At 40.7% G+C, this 19320-nt stretch overlaps 1 protein-coding gene across 6 annotated transcripts in view; it reads right to left on the minus strand.

Annotated features, from left to right (window-relative positions):
• The window catches only part of MID1 (midline 1), a 332705-nt gene that overhangs the window by 25719 nt on the left and 287666 nt on the right, over positions 1–19320 (minus strand). For all 6 annotated transcript variants that reach the window (XM_037013449.2, XM_037013448.2, XM_037013450.2 and 3 more), the window contains exons 5-6: positions 10320–10468; positions 1329–1456 (exon numbers count right to left, since the gene is read on the minus strand). In XM_037013449.2, the coding sequence (XP_036869344.1) occupies positions 1329–1456; positions 10320–10468 (277 nt within the window). The remainder of the gene's footprint in view (positions 1–1328; positions 1457–10319; positions 10469–19320) is intronic.

Here is a 19320-nt window from a genome sequence, read left to right on the forward strand (position 1 = left end):
AGAGTTAAAAGCTTAAAAAAGGAAGCTGGTATATTCATAAATACTTGAAAACAAGTGGTATGGTTTGAAAGACTTACAAAGTTTGTGGGACAGCCTGACTCCCTTGCAAATGCAGAAGGGCTAAAAATAACACATTGGGTACCTTGCAAAAAAGCCTGATTTTCTGGGTACGGTGCTCCTGGAATATAAACTCCTTGCCTTCTATCCACAGACTGTGAAAACAAACATCACACAATGCTCCCTCTCTTCTGGGCCACTTTTCCCAGCCACTGTCCCACAAACACGCACACCCAGAACTTGGGGGTAGACACACTGATGCCGTGCTAAGTTAGGGCTGTGGTCTCTTAAAGGTTGCATGTCCTCAATTCAGTGCACATCTGGCTTCACTGTGTATATGGCGCCTTCCTGAAGTCATAGGCACCAGTGGCTTTGGCTAACACAAATAAGGTCGTCTAAATAGTCCACATTCTACCAATGCATGTTCTCAGTTCCTGCTTTAGAGGTTGACAGCAAAGAAAAATTCGGAAGCATGGTTAGGATTAGTAGACACCTGAGGTTTTCCTTTATTACTGTTGAGTTTTGTTTTTTAAGCCTGACAGCCTCGCAACCCCCTCACCCGACACACACATACAAGCCTATCAAAAAGCACAGAAGTGAAACAGGGCACCAGGAACTCAATTTTGGGGTCCTTTGCAATGGTGTCCTTTGCCAAGATGAAATTTGGCCTTTGACAGAAAAAGCAGAAGTCTTTGGAGTCTGTAGAGACCTGGGCCAAATCCTAATTCTACCACTCCTTAGCTATCTGATCTCCAGTAAGATGGATGGTGTCCATCATTGGCAAAATGAGGATTATGATACTTTACCTCAATCTGATTTTGTGAAGATTAAACAAGGTCACAAATGCAAAGAGCTGGAGCAGGGTAGACACCCAATCAAAGTTAGCTGCCAAGTTTCTCTCTGCCAAGGCACTGTGAGAGTCAGATGCCTTGCCGAGACGAAATGGAAAATAGCCACACCACCTTATGTATCTCTTTGATGGCCAACAGAGTTATTACTTGTGGTACCCATAGTCTGAGAGTGAGGGAAATGGTGGTAAGTATGCTTTTAATTATCAGGATTCTCTTTTTCCTTCTGTCCCCAATTTAGTCTTGGATTGGGTTGTTTGGGTTGGAAAAAAAAAAAGAGTACCAGAAATTGTTTATGGGAGTATTAGACTCCATTCCTAAATCAAAAGCCCACACCACTGGTTTTTTAGGGCACTGATCTGGTGGCAAACTATTTATATCACCGAATGCACATGGTATTAAAGAGAACACAAAGGACCATACCTGTAAGGTAATCCAGACATTCCAGCAATTTCTTCTCTCGGGAAAAATCTAAGGCAAAGGTATCAAATGTGTCATTGAGGTTGATTTCAGGAATTAGGACCTGGGATGACGCAGTTGCCATGGAGACCCTGTAATTTAAACAAAACAACTTTTTAGAGATGTCAAGATGGCCTTCACCATCACTGCATAGAAGTGAAAGAAACAAAAGGAAAGAAATATCATTAAAAGATAGTGCTGTTTTTGTATGAGAACCTCAGAACCTCAGAATGGCGCAGCACAGCAACACAAGGCAAATGAAGGCAAACTCAAAGAAAAGGCAAAGGACTTGGGGAACAACAGCAGAATGGCTTCCTCCTCTCCCTTTTTACTATCAGAAAAAGAAATTCGCCAGAGAAGCAGAAGAATATTCATGCTTCACGTCGCTGTGTGTTCTAACAGCCTGGCCCCGTCACATCTAACCCCAGCGAGGGGCACACGGCTCCGGGCATTTCTTCACACATCTGTCTGGGAAACTGTTTGTTCCTTTCAGACTCGACCCTGCTCCACTTCAAAGAAGAGTCTCCAAAATTTCAAACTGCATAAAAGGCAAAGTGAAGATTAAAAGAGAATGTTTCCAGATAGTGGATTAGTTTAATCAATTACTAGCCTCTGTCTAAAATAAACATTAAAAAAGGAGCTTTTGTCTGGCTTGTTTTCATTCTCCTTGTATTCATTTTCTTGCACCATATTCCCAGCAGATGCCATGGAAAATATTCATGAGCTTTCTCACAAATTCCCCCAACGGATGCACCATTTCTCCTCTTCATTCAGGGTTGCTAGTTAGAATTCTCATTGATAAACTCTAAGCAAGATGTAAGTAAGTACCAATCTCTTGTTATGGACTCTCATGTTAACTAAGAAAGTTCAGTTACTAACAGCAGAACATGTTGACTAATTAAAAAATGCAAGTCATTCTCTTCAAAGCAAGGAATTTGTGGCATGATGTAAAACACTTCTGGGCGTATCAAACTGCTGGATCTTGTTGATTTTGGTATTTGTTAAGTTCGGTGACCACCACCAAGGACCTACTCAGTGGAGGGTTGTGTGCATAGCCCTAGGCGTTTTTGAGCAAAGAAACAACTTTGAAATAGCTTAGCTCTAAAGCTACTTACTTATTTTCTGATTAAGGGCACTGATACTCACTTACACAAAGTCACAAAGCTAGCTGCTAACAGCCAGGAGAATTCCAGGTCTGTACTATTCCATCTAATCTAGAAAAATTCCAAACTGGTTTCTGCAAGAGAAGCATCTCCTTCTGCATCTCTGAATGGCTCTTAGAGAGCTTTGGATTTTATAAAGATAGTGTATCTTGGCTATACAAATTACTCCTGTGGGTTTATTCATATAATGGAATATTATTCAGCCATAAAAAGGAGTAAAGTACTGATACGTGCTATGGATGAACCTTGAAAGCATCATGCTAACTGAAAAAAGCCAGGCACAAAAGACCCATTTGTGTGAAATGTCTAGAATGGGCAAATCCATAGAGACAGAAAGAGATTAGTGGTTGCCTGCAGCTTGGGCGAAGGGGTGATGCAGACGACTGCCGAGTGGGTAGGGAGTTTTCTTTTGGGGTGATGAACATATTTGGGAACTTGATAGAGGTAGTCATTGAACAACATTGTGAATGTACTAAATCATACACTGAATTATACACATTAAAGTGGTTAATTTTATGGTACGTGAATTTTACCTCAAAAAAAAAGTTACATCTGTGAAATGCCCCAAATCCTTAGGAACAAAGCTTCTGTAATTGTATTTCTGGCACATTTTCAGTGCTGTATAGGAAGGGAGGTGGACAGTAATAATATTATACCAATGCAATGATTGGACTGATCCTGGGATCCATAGATGAAAGTCTGAGGAGGTATAAACTCTGGAAAGGAAAGTTAAAGTGTTGGAATGAGGGTGGATAATCTAATTTCACCCCCTGCCTCTTTCACCAAGAAAGAGGGAAGAGCAGCATTGTGTCATCTTGTTGGGTAAATATTGCACCCCAGGGAATTGGGCTAATAAAATTGTGACAAACAACTGCTAAGTTGGACTGATGGATAAAGGGATGGTTGGTTGCTAGGCATTTTTCACAGATGGTCCAACTGTATTTTCAAAATGCTTTCCTATGACCCAGAATCACAAAAACGCCTTAAAACTCGGGAGATCTTAGGATTATTCAGCAAATATCTATGAAGCTCTTAAAGTATGCCATGTCCTGAGAAGCCCAAAATATTTGCATCAATCCAGAAAAGTTAAAAGAAATTCTACCATGCCATCTGAACTCCTCAAATAAAAATATCAAGGTGAAACCCCAATTAATTCTGCTTCATGATGTCCAGCAGGGAGAACTGCACTGAGCTATTCTGAACCAGGTGCCCAACTTTCTGGGGTGTTTCTCTGCCATCCACATGTGGTACAGATCTTTTGCTCAAAAGGGCAGAGGACCTTGAATACTCTGAACAGGCGATCTCGCTTTAGCACTCCCCCTGTCCAATGGCAGAAGCCTTTTCTTAGGCTCACCCTAAACAGATTTTGTTCCCAAGCTTCTCCTGGTTCTACAGTCCACAGACAATCAAAACATGCTTTAGTTGAGTGACACTGTTAAAACTGCCTTCCATCTCGATGGTGGGAACTTTGTGGAGAAAGAACGGAAAGATAAAGCCTGGGAGGCCGACTGGCAGCCAGAACCTTTGTGGATGACTGCAGCTTTTAACACCTACACATATTTTTGATGGGAGAAAGATATTTCTCTTTGCCTACAATTTCAAACTCTTATTTGGAGTGACAAGTGATGGGAGATCTGCCAAATTCAACATTTTAGGGTGTGTTTTTATTCCTCAAATCCTTATTGCCCATCTTCTGGCCATTAAGAGAAGTTGCCCAAATCTACCAGGGCCATCAGTGCTACTTTCTCAATTCTGTGCTTTCAGTTGTACGTGTCTGTGTGTGTGTGTATGTTAAGCTCTTACTAGATTGGGCAAATAAGGGTACTTTGTCCTATCTTGATGTTTAACAGGGTGAGCTGCACATTACTTCCGGTTTCTATTTCAACTTTGATGCCTCTAATCTCCATGACGCTGTTACTAGCAGCTACATGGGGCCAGTTTTCCAGAAGGTGGGCATGTCTAGAGCTACTCTGCTCACAGAGTTTCTGCCCAACAGTCAACGCCAGGGGAAGATGCTGCACCCTTTCTGCCATTATCCCCCCTCACCGTGCCCAGCCCCCAACAACGGCACTTGAATGCGTCTCTCAGGCAGATGGGCTACAGTGCACGTCACGGTGGTAAAACCTGGTGAGGTCTCACAGTGACAACATGTGGTTTACTTTGGTCAGCTCAGGATTTCCCAAAGGCATTTGGCTCTGGAACCTTGTTACTATTTTAACATCAATTAATACCCTGCAGAGCACATTTCAAAAATCAGCCTTCGGATGAGCTCTAATGCTAATTCTTTCCAGAGCTGACAACCACAGTCCTTGGCTTTGTATTCTGGGAAAGTCTGATGGATCCTTGAACTGCCTATGTCACTGATGGTCAGAGGAGTCTCCTTGTGGAGTCTAAGATCCTCCTAGGAGCTCTGAAAAATGGGTACTGTTCAGAGGGAATTTTCTTTTTACTGTCCTCTTGATGTAGAGAATTTGCCACCTAAGTGATTTCAATTTTAGATTTCTCATAAGCAGTAGACTATCTTATGCATGGATTCAGACCCTGTTTTAGAGATTCATTAACTCTTTCATTCATGCCAGACCATTTACTACATGGTGGAGCTATAATGGTGAAAACAAGATGGCGGGGAGTCCTGCGGCTGGTAGTGTGTAAGCAAAATTAGCCTTCAAGTGTTCAGAAGCCACCTCGGTGTTCTCCGTAATTACTGCTAAGCAGGTAGCACCAAGCCAGCACTTCATCCCAAAGCATACGCAGCTTCCCTAATGTACAGCTTGAGGAGCTCTCTGCTTTTGGGGTTTTTTGATGCTTCTGAATTGAAAAACTTTCTGCAGTTTGATTCAGCTTGTACATATCCACTTTAAGTGATTTAACGATGCAGAAAAATCATATCCACGTCTTACTTTAGAAAGGCCTACAGGATTACAAATTTGTTCTGGGCTCTCCATCTTTGAATAGAAGAGTAAAGTGTACAGGCACCAAAGGCCAAGACAGACACAAAGCGAGGCAGAGAACTATGAAGTCATGTCCTAGAGACAAACATTGAGTAAAGGGTTGAAAAGAGACAGGTAGACAGAGACCAGCACTATAATAAAGCCACACATGGAGGGGTCCTATTGACATCCTAAAATATGAAAATGTGAATGCAGCAAATGTGATGGAATGCTGATGATGCTTCAGACCTGTTGTGAGGAGTCGCCAGCAATGTTGTTACAATCGCTGATGGAGGTAGCTATCATGAGCCCAGGTTTTTTCTAAGTAGAAAACAGCTCATGGATAAGCCCAAAGAATCACAGTTAAGAAGTGGCAGTGCTGGCACAGCAATCAGAGAAAACAAAGAAATACAAGGCATCCAGACTGGTAAAGAATAAGTCAAACTATCACTATTTGCAGATGACATGATATTGTACATAAAAAACCCTAAACAATCCATTCCAAAACTACTAGAACTAATATCTGAATTCAGCAAAGTTGCAGGATACAAAATTAATACACAGAAATCTGTGGCTTTCCTATACACTAATGATGAACTAATAGAAAGAGAAATCAGGAAAACAGTTCCATTCACAATTGCATCAAAAAGAATAAAATATCTAGGAATAAACCTAACCAAGGAAGTGAAAGACCTATACCCTGAAAACTACAAGACACTCTTAAGAGAAATTAAAGAGGACACTAACAAATGGAAATTTATCCCATGCTCTTGGGTACAAAGAATTAATATTGTCAAAATGGCGTCCTGCCTAAAGCAATCTACAGATTCAATGCAATCCCTATCAAAATACCAACAGCATTCTTCAACGAACTGGAACAAATAGTTCTAAAATTCATATGGAATCACAAAAGACCCCAAATAGCCAAAGCAATCCTGAGAAGGAAAAATAAAGCAGGGGGATCTCGCTTCCCAACTTCAAGCTCTACTACAAAACCACAGTAATCAAGACAATTTGGTACTGGCACAAGGACAGAGCCACAGACCAGTGGAACAGAATAGAGTTCAGATATTAACCCAAACATATATGGTCAATTAATATATGATAAAGGAGCCATGGACATACAATGGGGAAATGACAGCCTCTTCAACAGCTGGTGTTGGCAAAACTGGACAGCTACATGTAAGAGAATGAAACTGGATCACTGTCTAACCCCATACACAAAAGTAAATTCAAAATGGATCAAACACCTGAATGTAAGCCATGAAACCATAAAACTCTTAGAAAAAGAACATAGGCAAAAATCTCTTGGACATAAATATGAGTGACTTCTTTATGAACATATCTCCTGGGCAAGGGAAACAAAAGTAAAAATGAACAAGTGGGACTATATCAAGCTGAAAAGCTTCTGTACAGCAAAGGACACCATCAATAGAACAAAAAGGCATCCTATAGTATGGGAGAACATATTCATAAATGACAGATCCGATAAAGGGTTGACATCCAAAATATATAAAGAGCTCACACATCTCAACAAACAAAAAGCAAATAATCCAATTACAAAATGGGCAGAGGAGCTGAATAGACAGTTCACCAAAGAAGAAACTCAGATGGCCAACAGACACATGAAAAGATGCTCCACATTGCTAGTCATCAGGGAAATACAAATTAAAACCACAGTGAGATATCACCTCACACCAGTTAGGATGGCCACCATAGAAAAGACTAGGAACAACAAATGCTGGCCAGGATGTGGAGAAAGGGGAACCCTCCTACACTGCTGGTGGGAATGTAAAATAATTCAACCATTGTGGAAAGCAGTATGGAGGTTCCTGAGAAAACTCAAAATAGAAATACTATTTGACCCAGGAATTCCACTCCTAGAAATTTACCCTAAGAATGCAGCAGCCCAGTTTGAAAAAGACAGATGCACCCCTATGTTTACTGCAGCACTGTTTACAATAGCCAAGACATGGAAGCAACCTAAGTGTCCATCAGTAGATTAATGGATAAAGAAGATGTGGTACATATACACAACAGAATTTTATTCAGCCATAAGAAGAAAACAAATCCTACCATTTGCAACAACATGGATGGAGCTAGAGGGTATTATGCTCCGTGAAATAAGCCAGGTGGGAAAAGACAAGTACCAAATGATTTCACTCACATGTGGAGTCTAAGAACAAAGGAAAACTGAAGGAACAAAACAGCAGCAGACTCACAGAACCCAAGAATGGACTAACAGTTACCAAAGGGAATGGGCTGGGGAGGATGGGTGGGAAGGAAGGGATAAGGGGGAAAAAGGGGCATTCCAATTAGCAGACATAATGTAGGGGGGGCACAGGGAAGGGAGTATACACAGCGAAGACAAGTAGTGATTCTATAGCATCTTACTACACTGATGGACAGTGACTGTAATGGGGTATGTGGGGGGGACTTGATAATGGGGGGAGTCTAGTAACCATATGTTGCTCATGTAATTGTAGATTAATGATACCAAAATAAAAAAAGCTTTCACTATGTAAAATAAACATGGTATCGTTTCTATATGAAAAAAATAAAAATAAAATAAAAATAAAAGATTTAAAATGGAAAAAAAAAGTGGCAGCGCTGGGATTTGAACCTAGCTTTCCCAACTCCTAGTCCATGCCCAGTACCGTTTTACTACATTCAGGTTGGTGGAAAGAAAGAAAGGCTGAAGAATTGACCAAGAGGATTGAAAAATAGAGGTGGAAAGACAGGGGAGGCAGAAACAGAGGGACAAAGGTTCTTGGCAAATTTTTACAGCACTGTGTCTTCAAACTTGATGGAAGTGTAGATTTCTCATAAGCAGTAGGCCAACTTTCTTATATCTGGATTTATTGAATAGTTTTGCATATTTAAAAAGAATTTCATAAAAGTGCACATACAATCACCAAGAACTATGTATCAGTGAGGATTGAGAATACTATTATACAATTCATTCGTAGAAAGAGAAACCAAAGTCATGTTTTCTTTCTTGATGGGATGGGCCTGTGACACAGCTAGAGACCAGATACGACCAGCTGGAGCTGAGCACGATCTTGGTGCACTTCTGTCCTGCTTCACACGTAGGTCTTCTTTGAGAATCTCTGTCCCACCGTATGGGGCCATATTCCCTTCCCTCGCTAGGAGAGAATGTACTCGTGTTTTACTTGATCCACGTGTTAGGGACTGCTAAGAAATACAGCTCATCATCGCCATTTCACCTGGACATCTTGGGATTTATAGCTGGAGAAAGTACTCTTGGATCCCAGTTGGACATCATGATGTAAGTATAAACACTGTCTAGATAGTGTCCTGGGTATGCTGGAGTATTAGTGCTGTTTGCAATTTTAAACTTTAGGATGAATATAAAGCAATTGGCTACTGTCCAGATGAGAGCAGGGAAGACAATTAAACACTTGGAACCTAGGAGTCATGAGGAAAGAACCTGGCTTCATTTTAAGGATGTAAAAGGGGTTATAACCAGCTGTGAGCCACGTGCTTTGGAAGAGATAAGTATTTAACCAGTTGCAGAAGGAAAGTTCCCCAAATATAAGAAATAACACAATGAAGCTGGTTGGATACTTAGATCAGGGTTGTAAAAACACCATATACTACTCTCTTCAAGAGAAAACTGAAAACAGAATCATCAATGCCTACCTCTGTGTGATATTTTGAGAATTAGCACAGTGTCCATAAGCAAGGACTCAGTGAATGTTAATTTTCTTTCTCCTTCCTTGAATTCAAGTCATAAGATGGTGACCATTTTTCTTCCTAGGCTAGGTGTTGGCAAAGTACAGCCTGAGGGCCGTATCTGGCCTGCTACCTGGTTTTGTACCTGTGAATGGTTTTACTGGAACGCAGTCGTGCCCATCGGTTTCCGTCTGACCTGGATGGGCTGCTGTGGAGCTACTGGCAGAGTTCAACAGCTGTGATGGCAAAGCCGAACATATCTACCGTCTGGTCCTTTACAGGACAAGTTTGCAGACTCCTGCCCTAGTATAAAGAACAGCATGAGTGAACTGTCTGGGGTCTCCCGGTGATTACTGCTTTGGCTATGGGGCAGCTGGCTCTAAAAATGAGAATGAATGAAAAGCCCAGGCCATTGGTGTTGGCTGGCAATGTCCTTTAGGTGACATTTCTGTCACATGTCATTGGTGCTTTTCTCTGGCTCCACTAGAAGTGCTATAGATGTTTGCATCAATGATGGGGAGTAATTTTATGCCAATGAAGGAACACTGACCCCCATCAGTTTTACTGCTGAGCAGACCATTCAAGTAATGTCATTTTTACGTTTCCTACCCTGTAAAGGATATTTTAAAAGAAGGTAGCCTGTGGTTGACAATTTGGTCCTTTCTCTCCCACATGAGGTGGCCTTGACCTTTCAGGAGAGACGAAGCTTCTCAACCAAATTAAAAAAGGCCTACTTGAGAACAATACGTGGATGATTTTTTAAAAACAGATGAGCCCTGAGATGGAAGAAGAGATTGCCTTTTGTATTTTTGCCTTTATGTTGATTCTTTGCTATCAGGTGCATGATAAGATCAGGTCTGGGAGTCACAATAAATGCTGGTTTTTTGCCATCATGAGCACCCCACCCCCTCCGCAAAAGCAGGCTGATTTTCTTCTTTCTAAGTGGTGGACTCCTGTATTAAAGGCCTTGAACTCCAGGCTGCTACTGAAAAGGCTTTGACGTGTCAAAGGGAAGCACCTTTAGCTAACAAAGCCATTCAGTCTCTATTCTTTCTGGTACTCAGTCTTGAAAATGCAAACAAAAGCAAGGGGAGAACAAGGCCAACCGACCACCGCGGACACGGGAGTCCGGCAGCTGGGAGTTTCCCAGCAGCCCCGGCACTCACCTCTCAGTGATGTTCTTAGCAGTCTGTAGGAAACGCGCATGATCATTCTCCTTCAGAGAGTGTTCCGCTTGGGAGATGAGTGATGCCGACCGCTCAATGCACTGTTTGCAGTTTGCAATTTGTTGAGCCAGTTTGCGAAGCCTCATCACCTTGAACAAAAGAGGCATGGAGGTGGTTACGTGGGTGGGCTTGCTTAATTCAAATGCATCAGGCTGCACCCTTGTGATGTGTGCCATTTGTTGGGTGTAAGTCGTCCTTTGATAAATGTTCAAAAAGTACACATAGAAATATGGAAATCTCAGTGATGGGACTCTTGTCTTAGATACTCTTTATGTCCTTGGAGAAGTAAGTGCTGCTAACTGGTTGTATGAAGAAGCACTGAATTGTGAATTGCTTCCCTGTTGATGGGGAAAGAGGTGTTGCTTGGTGGAAATGAGGGGGTCACCGGACCTCTTCTCTTAACTCTTCCACACAATTACTGGAAGAATGTAGGGAACCCTGGAACTTTTCTCTATCTCAGTTTTTCAGCTGGGCCATCAAGAAAATAAAACAGCTCTAGAGGTATAAATGTGTGGCTTAAGTAAAACCATTTTCTAGAAAGCTCTTTGCAATCCAAACAATAAAATTGTGATGTAAAACTATCAGGTATTACTGTTTCCCACACTACCTAAAACTCATGTGTTAAATGAACAGAAAGGGAGCATTTTTTCCATTGATTAATAATTTTCCTGTTGAGCAGATGAGACAAAGCCAAAAAAAGCACAGCTGGGCCATTTCCCCTTACTGGGAACGTGAGTTCCAGGCACTCTGTGCTTGCTTGATAACTATGAACTATTTTGATAAGCATTTCCCAGTCGGGATAAAAAGTGTGTTTGGTTCCAGCCTCCATTCCAGTTCCTGATTCTGTCTTGCTTGAAAACGACCCTCAAACATAATTGACCATAACCTGCAGGGCAGGCCAAGATAAGTCCACAGTAACCCACCTGACCATCCACTCCACTGTCTGAAATGTGCTATGAGGAGAAGCCCTCGGCCAGAAGCCAAGTTAAAATTAGACCGTTAATTGCAATTGCTGAGTGCCTAGTGCCCCCATCCACACAGCTTGGGGACAGGTCTTGGCTGGCTTTAAGATCATTCTGGAATGGAAAACAGCCCTGGGTGAAAGGGTAGGGAGGAGACCAGTTAATCTGTCTTACAGACAAGGCTGGCTCAGGCTGCCTCCAGAATTCCTGCTAACTCCAAGAAATTCCTTCTTTCTCCAAGTCATCATTATCATCCCCATGCAACTCTAATCCAAGAAAAGGAAGGAAGAAGATGTCAGAACTTGAGGCCTCTGAAGACCGTCTCATTCCAGCTCTGCTTTACTACAGCAAACAAAGGAAACTAATGCTGAACTGTGAGGCAGCAGCCGCAAGATTTCAGGCAGGAGAGAAAAACTGGAAGCAGAGAGTCAGAGACTTGAAATGGCAAACAGAACGTGGTCCTGAGCCTCATAAAAGCCTTAAGTCATCATAATTATAGTGACCACCCAAAGCAGATGAACAGTGTTCATTAGTTGAATAAAACAATACTTACTTTACACCAAATAGAATTCAGCTTCTAGCATCATTACATCTAGAGGTAAAGCTAAGAAAGGCAGGGAGCCCAATTCAAGACATTAGAACACACCCATAAGAAACTGTCAGGGAAGGAAAATAACCTACAGTCTGGGGAACAACCCAAGCGATGGAACGTTTAGTCACACAAGATAAAGCACCCTTTAAGTGACATGGGAGATTTGAAGATACTGACAAAAGAAAAGAAAGGCCAGTATAGTCCCTTAGAATAACTTCATGTCACTCACTTATCCTCTCAGAACGACCATTAGTGACCACACAGATTACCAAGGCAACAATACCTAACTCCATTTTCTTCTATCATGATGCTGGAAATCAAAAGTGACTTAAGAGGAAAAAGCAAGCCCTAAATCACACATAAATCAAAGCAAGCCAAAATGAGAGCCTCCTTTGAATATGCAGGAGTGTTTCCACTGGAAACAATTATTGACATGATTTTAATTTTAGCTCAGGGTACAATTCCATCTGCTACACTAGATCGGAGCTTTTCGAAGCTGGCATACACACAAATCAGATGGGGATCTTTTTTTTTTTCAAGGAAAAGTTGAAATCAGCAGAGCAGCAGGAAAATTGCATTTTAACAAGCAATGAATTTTTTTTTTGATCTGCAGGTGATGGATCATTAGTATGGTCAGGACCAGCATTTTAAAAACTAAACAGATGAGGAGAGAAAAAGTAGCAGAGTACATTCCTGGTAGAGAGGGTGCGTTAGTTTAGGAAAACTTTTTGCTTGTATGTGTGGTGTGTGTGTATGGGCTGGATTGGATATCATGTGTATTTCCTACTGTGGGTTTCCTTTCAGTTTTTTAAAAAGGAAGAAAAGAGAAAAACACTGTTTTAAGTTAGGTGCTCACAAACTATGGTCTGTGAGCAATATCCAGCACATAACCTGTTTGTGTAAATAAAGTTTTATTGGCGTACTGCCACATTCATTCGTTTATGAATCATCTATGGCTGCTTTCACACAACAACATCGGGCAGAGGTGAGCTGTTGCAACAGAGACCATATGGTAAAGCTTAAAATACTTATTATCTGGTCCCTTCCAGAAAAAGTTTGCTCACTTAGATAATTCTGATCAGATGGCCCTGACTTGAATCAATCTCCATTAAACACATCCTTCATGATACAGGATTAGGCACTGAGCTTTTAGCAAATTTCTGACTTCTTCATTAGAAAACACTTTTTTATATGTTATTTAAAAAATCTGATGAGATTAACAGAATTTGATTTTTTAAAAGAAACACTAGATACTGACACATAAGAAGAGTCTCTATACGTGTTGCTGCTGCAGAGGAAATTTTTCCAAGTCAGCACTGTTCTTTTTCCCTTTGGGAAGGGTGATCGCACATTGTGATTTTTGGAATTCACTCCATACACATCATGGAAATATTCCGTCTGTTGGAATCTCCTTTTAGCGGGGATATAGGCCTATTTATATCAATTTATTTGCTGTTTATTATCCTAAAGTAGCCTTTTATTTTTCTTTAAATGCATTTTAAATGCTTTTATATATGTGTAGGATTCCCACCCCAAAATTGTTATGTTGAAACAAACTGATCCTCAGTTAACACAAGTATCTGAATTGACAGTGAGGCCTGTACTTGGCATTTCCATAAGGCTATAGAAAGGTCCAAACATTTAGTTCAAGTTAATTATCTTAAATTTTGGAGCTTAAGAGTACATAAAAGCAGTGAAGAGAAGAGACTCTTTTTCTTTGGCTGCAGCCTTCTACTGACGATCTGTGTCTAAACATAAAACCCATAATCTGCTTAATCTGGAGTTTGCCGCCAGCTCTCTGTGTGTTGACAGAAGATTTAGCCCTTGCTACTGAAGAAATAAGATCATTCTTTCCCAGGGAGTCTCATGGCTTGAGATCTTCAGTCTGTCCAAGTATAAAGGCTGTTGAACTATTTATTTCAAAGAATGCCCTGGTCTGAGAGCAGGGATTATCAGCGTGCGCTAATCGGTAACAACATCGCCTGCTTGGCAGCCTCCCCAGCTGGAGGGTTTGTGGTGAGGTCCTTCCAGCAGATCTAACGGCCTTGTGACTGACACCAAGGGCAGAGAAAGGCAAACTCACCAGGAGGATGAAATGCACCTTTGTGGTCTCCACAGTTTTGCTGGCTCTTCCTCCAGCTCCCCACTTCTGAGTGCTGGTCAGAAGGCCCCATCACCCCTTCTCTGGATTCAGTGTCCTCTGACTGCCCAGCCATTACCCTGCTACCCTCCCTGGGCACCAAGTCCGTACCAGCCCTCCGCAGCCTGGCATCTCAGATTTCCAGGGGGTGAGCACCCACATACTTCTTTTCTTCAAGACCTATCTCCGCACTGTGAATTCCAGGGCTTGGGATCCACTAGTCCTGGATTATGTGCCAAAGCAGCAATTCAAGAGAAAGCTGAACTGGACCCTCACATTTCCCAAGTCATGTTTGCTTTCTGATATTGCCATCTGAGATAATGTCCCTGGGCAAATGTGCACTTTTAAAAAAGTGACAAATTTCAAAAACACAATTTTTAAAGGGACATGATCAACTTTTCTGTATACAGTACCAGTTTTACCAAATCTCAATATTTTCATCAGACTGGCGACAGATTTTTCAAAAGGAGGGAAAATGCTACTGGTAGCACTGAAGCCCATATGTGTCCCTCCCTCATTTCATTCAGGACCCTCTCCAGAGGAAAACACCCTCTTCAATTCACTCCCCCAAGCACATTTATGTATATACGCCTGAACACTCTGGGATTTTTGTGTATATATGTATAACACCACTCATTCCACACAAATCATTATAAAACTTGCTTATACTTTTGTGATTTTTCCACATGAACACGTATCACCCTAGTTCATGAATTTTGATTTCTGAAGACTGTTATATTATATAAATGTACCATTTACTTGTTTTATAAACAGCTTTACTGAGATATAATTAACAAACTGTACATATTTAAAGTGCAAATTTCATAAGTTTTCAAATACGTGTAAACCCATAAAATAGTCACCACATTCAAGGTAATGAACATGTACATCATGCCTCCGATTTTCCTCCTGCCCCTCTGTAATTCTTCTTGCACGCCACTCCCTGTCATTCAGGTCTGAGCAACCACCGAGTAGTTCTCTGTCACTGGAGATGATTAGAAGAGTGTCACTTCTAGAATTCCTTGTGAATATACTCATGCATTTCTGTCTGGCTTCTTTAACTCATCATAACTACATTGAGCTCTCTCCATGCTGTTACATGTATTAATAGTTCATTCCCTTTTATTCCTGAATGTTATTCCACTGTATGCTTATGTCACAAATTGTTCATCCACTGAGGGACATTTGGGCCATTTCCAGTTTGGGACTATTGCCCGTAATATTAAGATGAAAATTCATGTACCAGTCTTATATGGACATATGCTTTGATGTGTGAACACTTAGAATGGCTGGATCATATGGTAAATGAATGTTTAAATACTTAAGAAACAGTCAGTTTCCCAAAATGTACCATTTTCATTCTTACAGTGTATTAGAGTTCCAGTTCCTCCATTTTCTCCACAATACTTGGTATGGTTCATCTTTTTAATTTTCACCCTTCTGGTAAGTAAGTAATCTGGTACATCGAGGTTTTATTTTGCATTTTTTAAAATAATTAATGAGTTTGAACATCTTTTCATGTGCTTGTTTGCCATCCGTATACCTTTTTTGGTAATGTTTCTACAGGCACACCTTGTTTTACTTGGCTTCATTTTATTGCACTTTGCAGATGCTGTGTTTTTTACAAAATGAAGGCATTTGTTGCAACCCTGTATGGAGCAAGTCTGTCAGTGCCATTTTTTCCAACATTTGCTCACTTCATGTTTCTGTGCTGCATTGTGGTAATTCTGGCAATATTTCAAAGTTTTCCATTATTACTGTGTTTGTTATGGTGATCTGTGATCAGTGATTATGACTTGCTGCAAATGCAGATGACGGTTAGCATTTTTAGCAATAAAGTATTTTTTAATTAAGGTATATACACTGTTTTGTTAGACATAATGCTATTGTACATTTAATAGACTACAGTATAGTGCAAACATAACTTGGCTTAACTGCCATATTCGCTTTACTGCTCTGGAACCAAACGTGCAACGGGATTCCCTGAGGTACACTGGCATTCAAATCTCTTACCCATCTTGGTGAAGGAGTTATCTGTTTCCTTATTAATGAGTTTTAAGAATTTGTTATGTATTCTGGATACAAGTGTTTTATTAGATAAATAATCTATAAATATTTTATCCCAATTTGTGGTTTGTCTTTATACTCTCTTAACAGTACCCTTTGAAGAGAAGTTCTTCTGTTTGGATGAAACACAATTTATAATTATGTATATAATTTATAAATATTTCTTTTATGCTCTTGGCATTGTATATAAATAATCTCTGCCAACCCACATCACCAAGATTTCCTCCCACGTTTTCTTCAAGTTGTGTAGTTTTTACCTTTTACATTTAGGTATATGATCCACTCTGATTTAATTTTTGTCTAATGTATGAAGCATGGATCAAATTTCATATTCTCACATGTAGATATCCTCCTTTACGTGGAGGCTAAAACTCAGTTTCCAAATTTCCCCGGCAGCTGAGTTTTCTTTGTACTTTCACAATGTCTATATTTTTTACTGCCCAAGCTGCTAATTTGCTCTTTTCACATCTATTTTTTCTTATTTCATATCCTTCTTTTGAGATTTCACAATTTTTTGCTCTGTTGAAACAGAAGTTATTCCTTCATTTACCCTTTGGACATCTTTTTAATATTTTCCATAACATTAATGTCACCTGGGGTGAGAGAATGTCTTTGCTGATTTTGTTAGCTGCACTTTTTAGAAATTCAGGATTTCTTTATACGCTTTGAAATAGTGGTTTGAGTTTCAGTTTCAAAGGAAGAAGTCATTCATCATGTTCCTCTCCCTCACCGCCCTCCTTGCTTAGTCCACTCTGTGCGATGGTTTTACAGTCACGTTCACCTCACCCTTGGAGGCCTCGTTCTGTAATCTTCTATTATCTCTGCATTTCTGAGGCTCCTGTTTCGTGCATCAGGAATAGCCAGGCTCCAACCCAACAACTGACTTGCTCCAGATTTCCAGGTCTGAAGTTGCTAGAAGCTATGGCCTAGGTACAGGTTGGCAATAATCGTTTGCAGTCCCTCTTAATGAAAGGAGAAGCCTTATACGGCCCATGCCATTGCCCAGGGAGCCTGTTTCAGTCCCCCATTCCGTCTGGAGCATGTCCAGCTGCCTTGCCCCAATGATTAAAGAACGATTTATCCACAGGAGCTGAAGGTGTACTCCCAGTGGCCCGTGTCTCAGCTACAAGACCAGCTTTGTAGTTTAGACCCATTTCTGGCCCATGGAGAGGTTTACCTTGTTTGGGGTCCCCCTATGTCGCTCTGCTTTTCCATCTTACTGTGTTTTCTCACTGATGTGTGTGTGTGTGGTGGGGAGTGGGTGCCCCAAAGCATGAACGCCACGCAGCACCATGGACGGACCTGCGGCGCCCCTTCACTGCTTTGGTCTGGCTCATCGGAGAAACCCTCACGCTGGGAAGTGAAGTCAGGGCAAGGAAGCGTGCTGGCGGGTGGCTGTGGTGGAGGGTCACTGCAGGCAGAAGGGCCCTCCAAGCAGCTCAGCGGCCCCATATCCTAATCCCAGGAGGGTTTAAATGCGTTACCTTACATGACAAAAGGGACTTTGCAGATGTGATTAGGCCAAGGATCCTGAGGTGGGGAGATTTTCCTGGACTGTCTGGGTGGGCTCAATGCAGTTCTAAGGGTCCTTCTAAGAGAGAGTCTGTGTCAGAGAAAGATGAGATGGAAACAAAGGTACAGTGATATGATGAAGAAACCAGGAGCCAAAGAATGTGGGTGGCCTCTAAAAGCTGGAAAAGGCAAGATGTGGATCCTGCCCTAGGAACAGCCTCCAGAAAGAAATACCATGGCTGAAACCTTGACTTTCAGCACAGTAAGAGTGTCTGCACTTCTGGCCTCCAGGAGGTCAAATAATAAGTCTGTGTTGTTTTAAGTACCAAGCCTGTGGTAATTTGTTATGCCAGCAATAAGAAACTAATATGAGCATTGGGCAACAAATTACCTTCCATATGCATATTAATAATTAACTGCGGCTGTATTCCGGGTAATCCTGTGCCTGAGAACCTGGGTATTAAGAGATGTACACATGTAGGGCATGATGACAGAGGGGAAATATATCCTGTAAGGATTCCAGGCTGACACTCAGGGTTCTTCTACGTTACAGAATTTGTATGTGGGGAAAAGTAGCTTCTTAACACATCTGAGTCAGTCCTTGGCCAGAAATAATTTCCTATTGATTTGCTAATTCACTCTAACAGCTTCATTTTCTGATCACCATCACAACTTACATATATAAATATTTTTCCATCTATAGAGACAAAGTCATCTAAAACATTAAACCATATTAGAAGTACCTTTTAAATTTTGTAGAAAACAGAGAAGACCACATACATTAGCTATTGTAATGTCCATGTACTACCTAATACTCATTAACTTGATTTAATTATACTTTTCATTATACCTATGAGCAATAATAGTAAAAATTCATGAGTTTATTGGCTCTTAAATGAATGCCTATTTTTAAAATATTTTCAAAATTATCTTTGGAGGGTGGCAGAGAAATGGGTAAAATAAAATGGATCATAACATTTTGATAAACATGACTAATTTAAACTAATTTAAACATCATTAGAATAAAGCAATGGTTCTAAAGTTACCAACAGTTTCTGAATGAATTTTCAATAAATGAGAAAGGGCCATAAAGAATATAAATTTGTGAGCTGCATTTGAATATAGTGTACTGTAAGATTATAGGAATTTTAAACATACAAACATTAGAAAAAAGTACTATTAATATATCCACATGGTATGTGATACAGTGAAACTATTGGACTTTTGCCACCATGAAATTATACCTATATAAATGCCCTCAAGGTCATGAGAAAGCACTTTGTAATTTCTATACATAAAATTCTAATTCATTTAAATGCTTATTTAATACTGTGTTAAGTGCAGGACTATAGCAATAAATATGAAACAAACTCTTCCTCTGAAGAACCCACTTTCTCATCAAGAAGAGAGATGGGAAACAAGGGCTGCGACAGGCCAGACAGAGCTCTGTGCTGTCCCTGGAGCTGGGTGATGGAACAGCGCATACATTACTGGTGTGTGCAGAAGACCATGACAATACAAGGAAAGGGGGGTGGGGGGAAGGGCCAACCAAGGGGTTTGAACTATGTTTAAAGACTTAAGAGGTTATAGAAAATATAGAAAAAGGTGGTATTCAATATTTCCTAAGCTACTATGTGGAAATATATTTTCTCTAGGTAGAGAATATGA

The sequence above is a fragment of the Manis javanica genome, chromosome X (genome assembly GCF_040802235.1).
Source record: "Manis javanica isolate MJ-LG chromosome X, MJ_LKY, whole genome shotgun sequence".
NCBI lineage: Eukaryota > Metazoa > Chordata > Mammalia > Pholidota > Manidae > Manis > Manis javanica.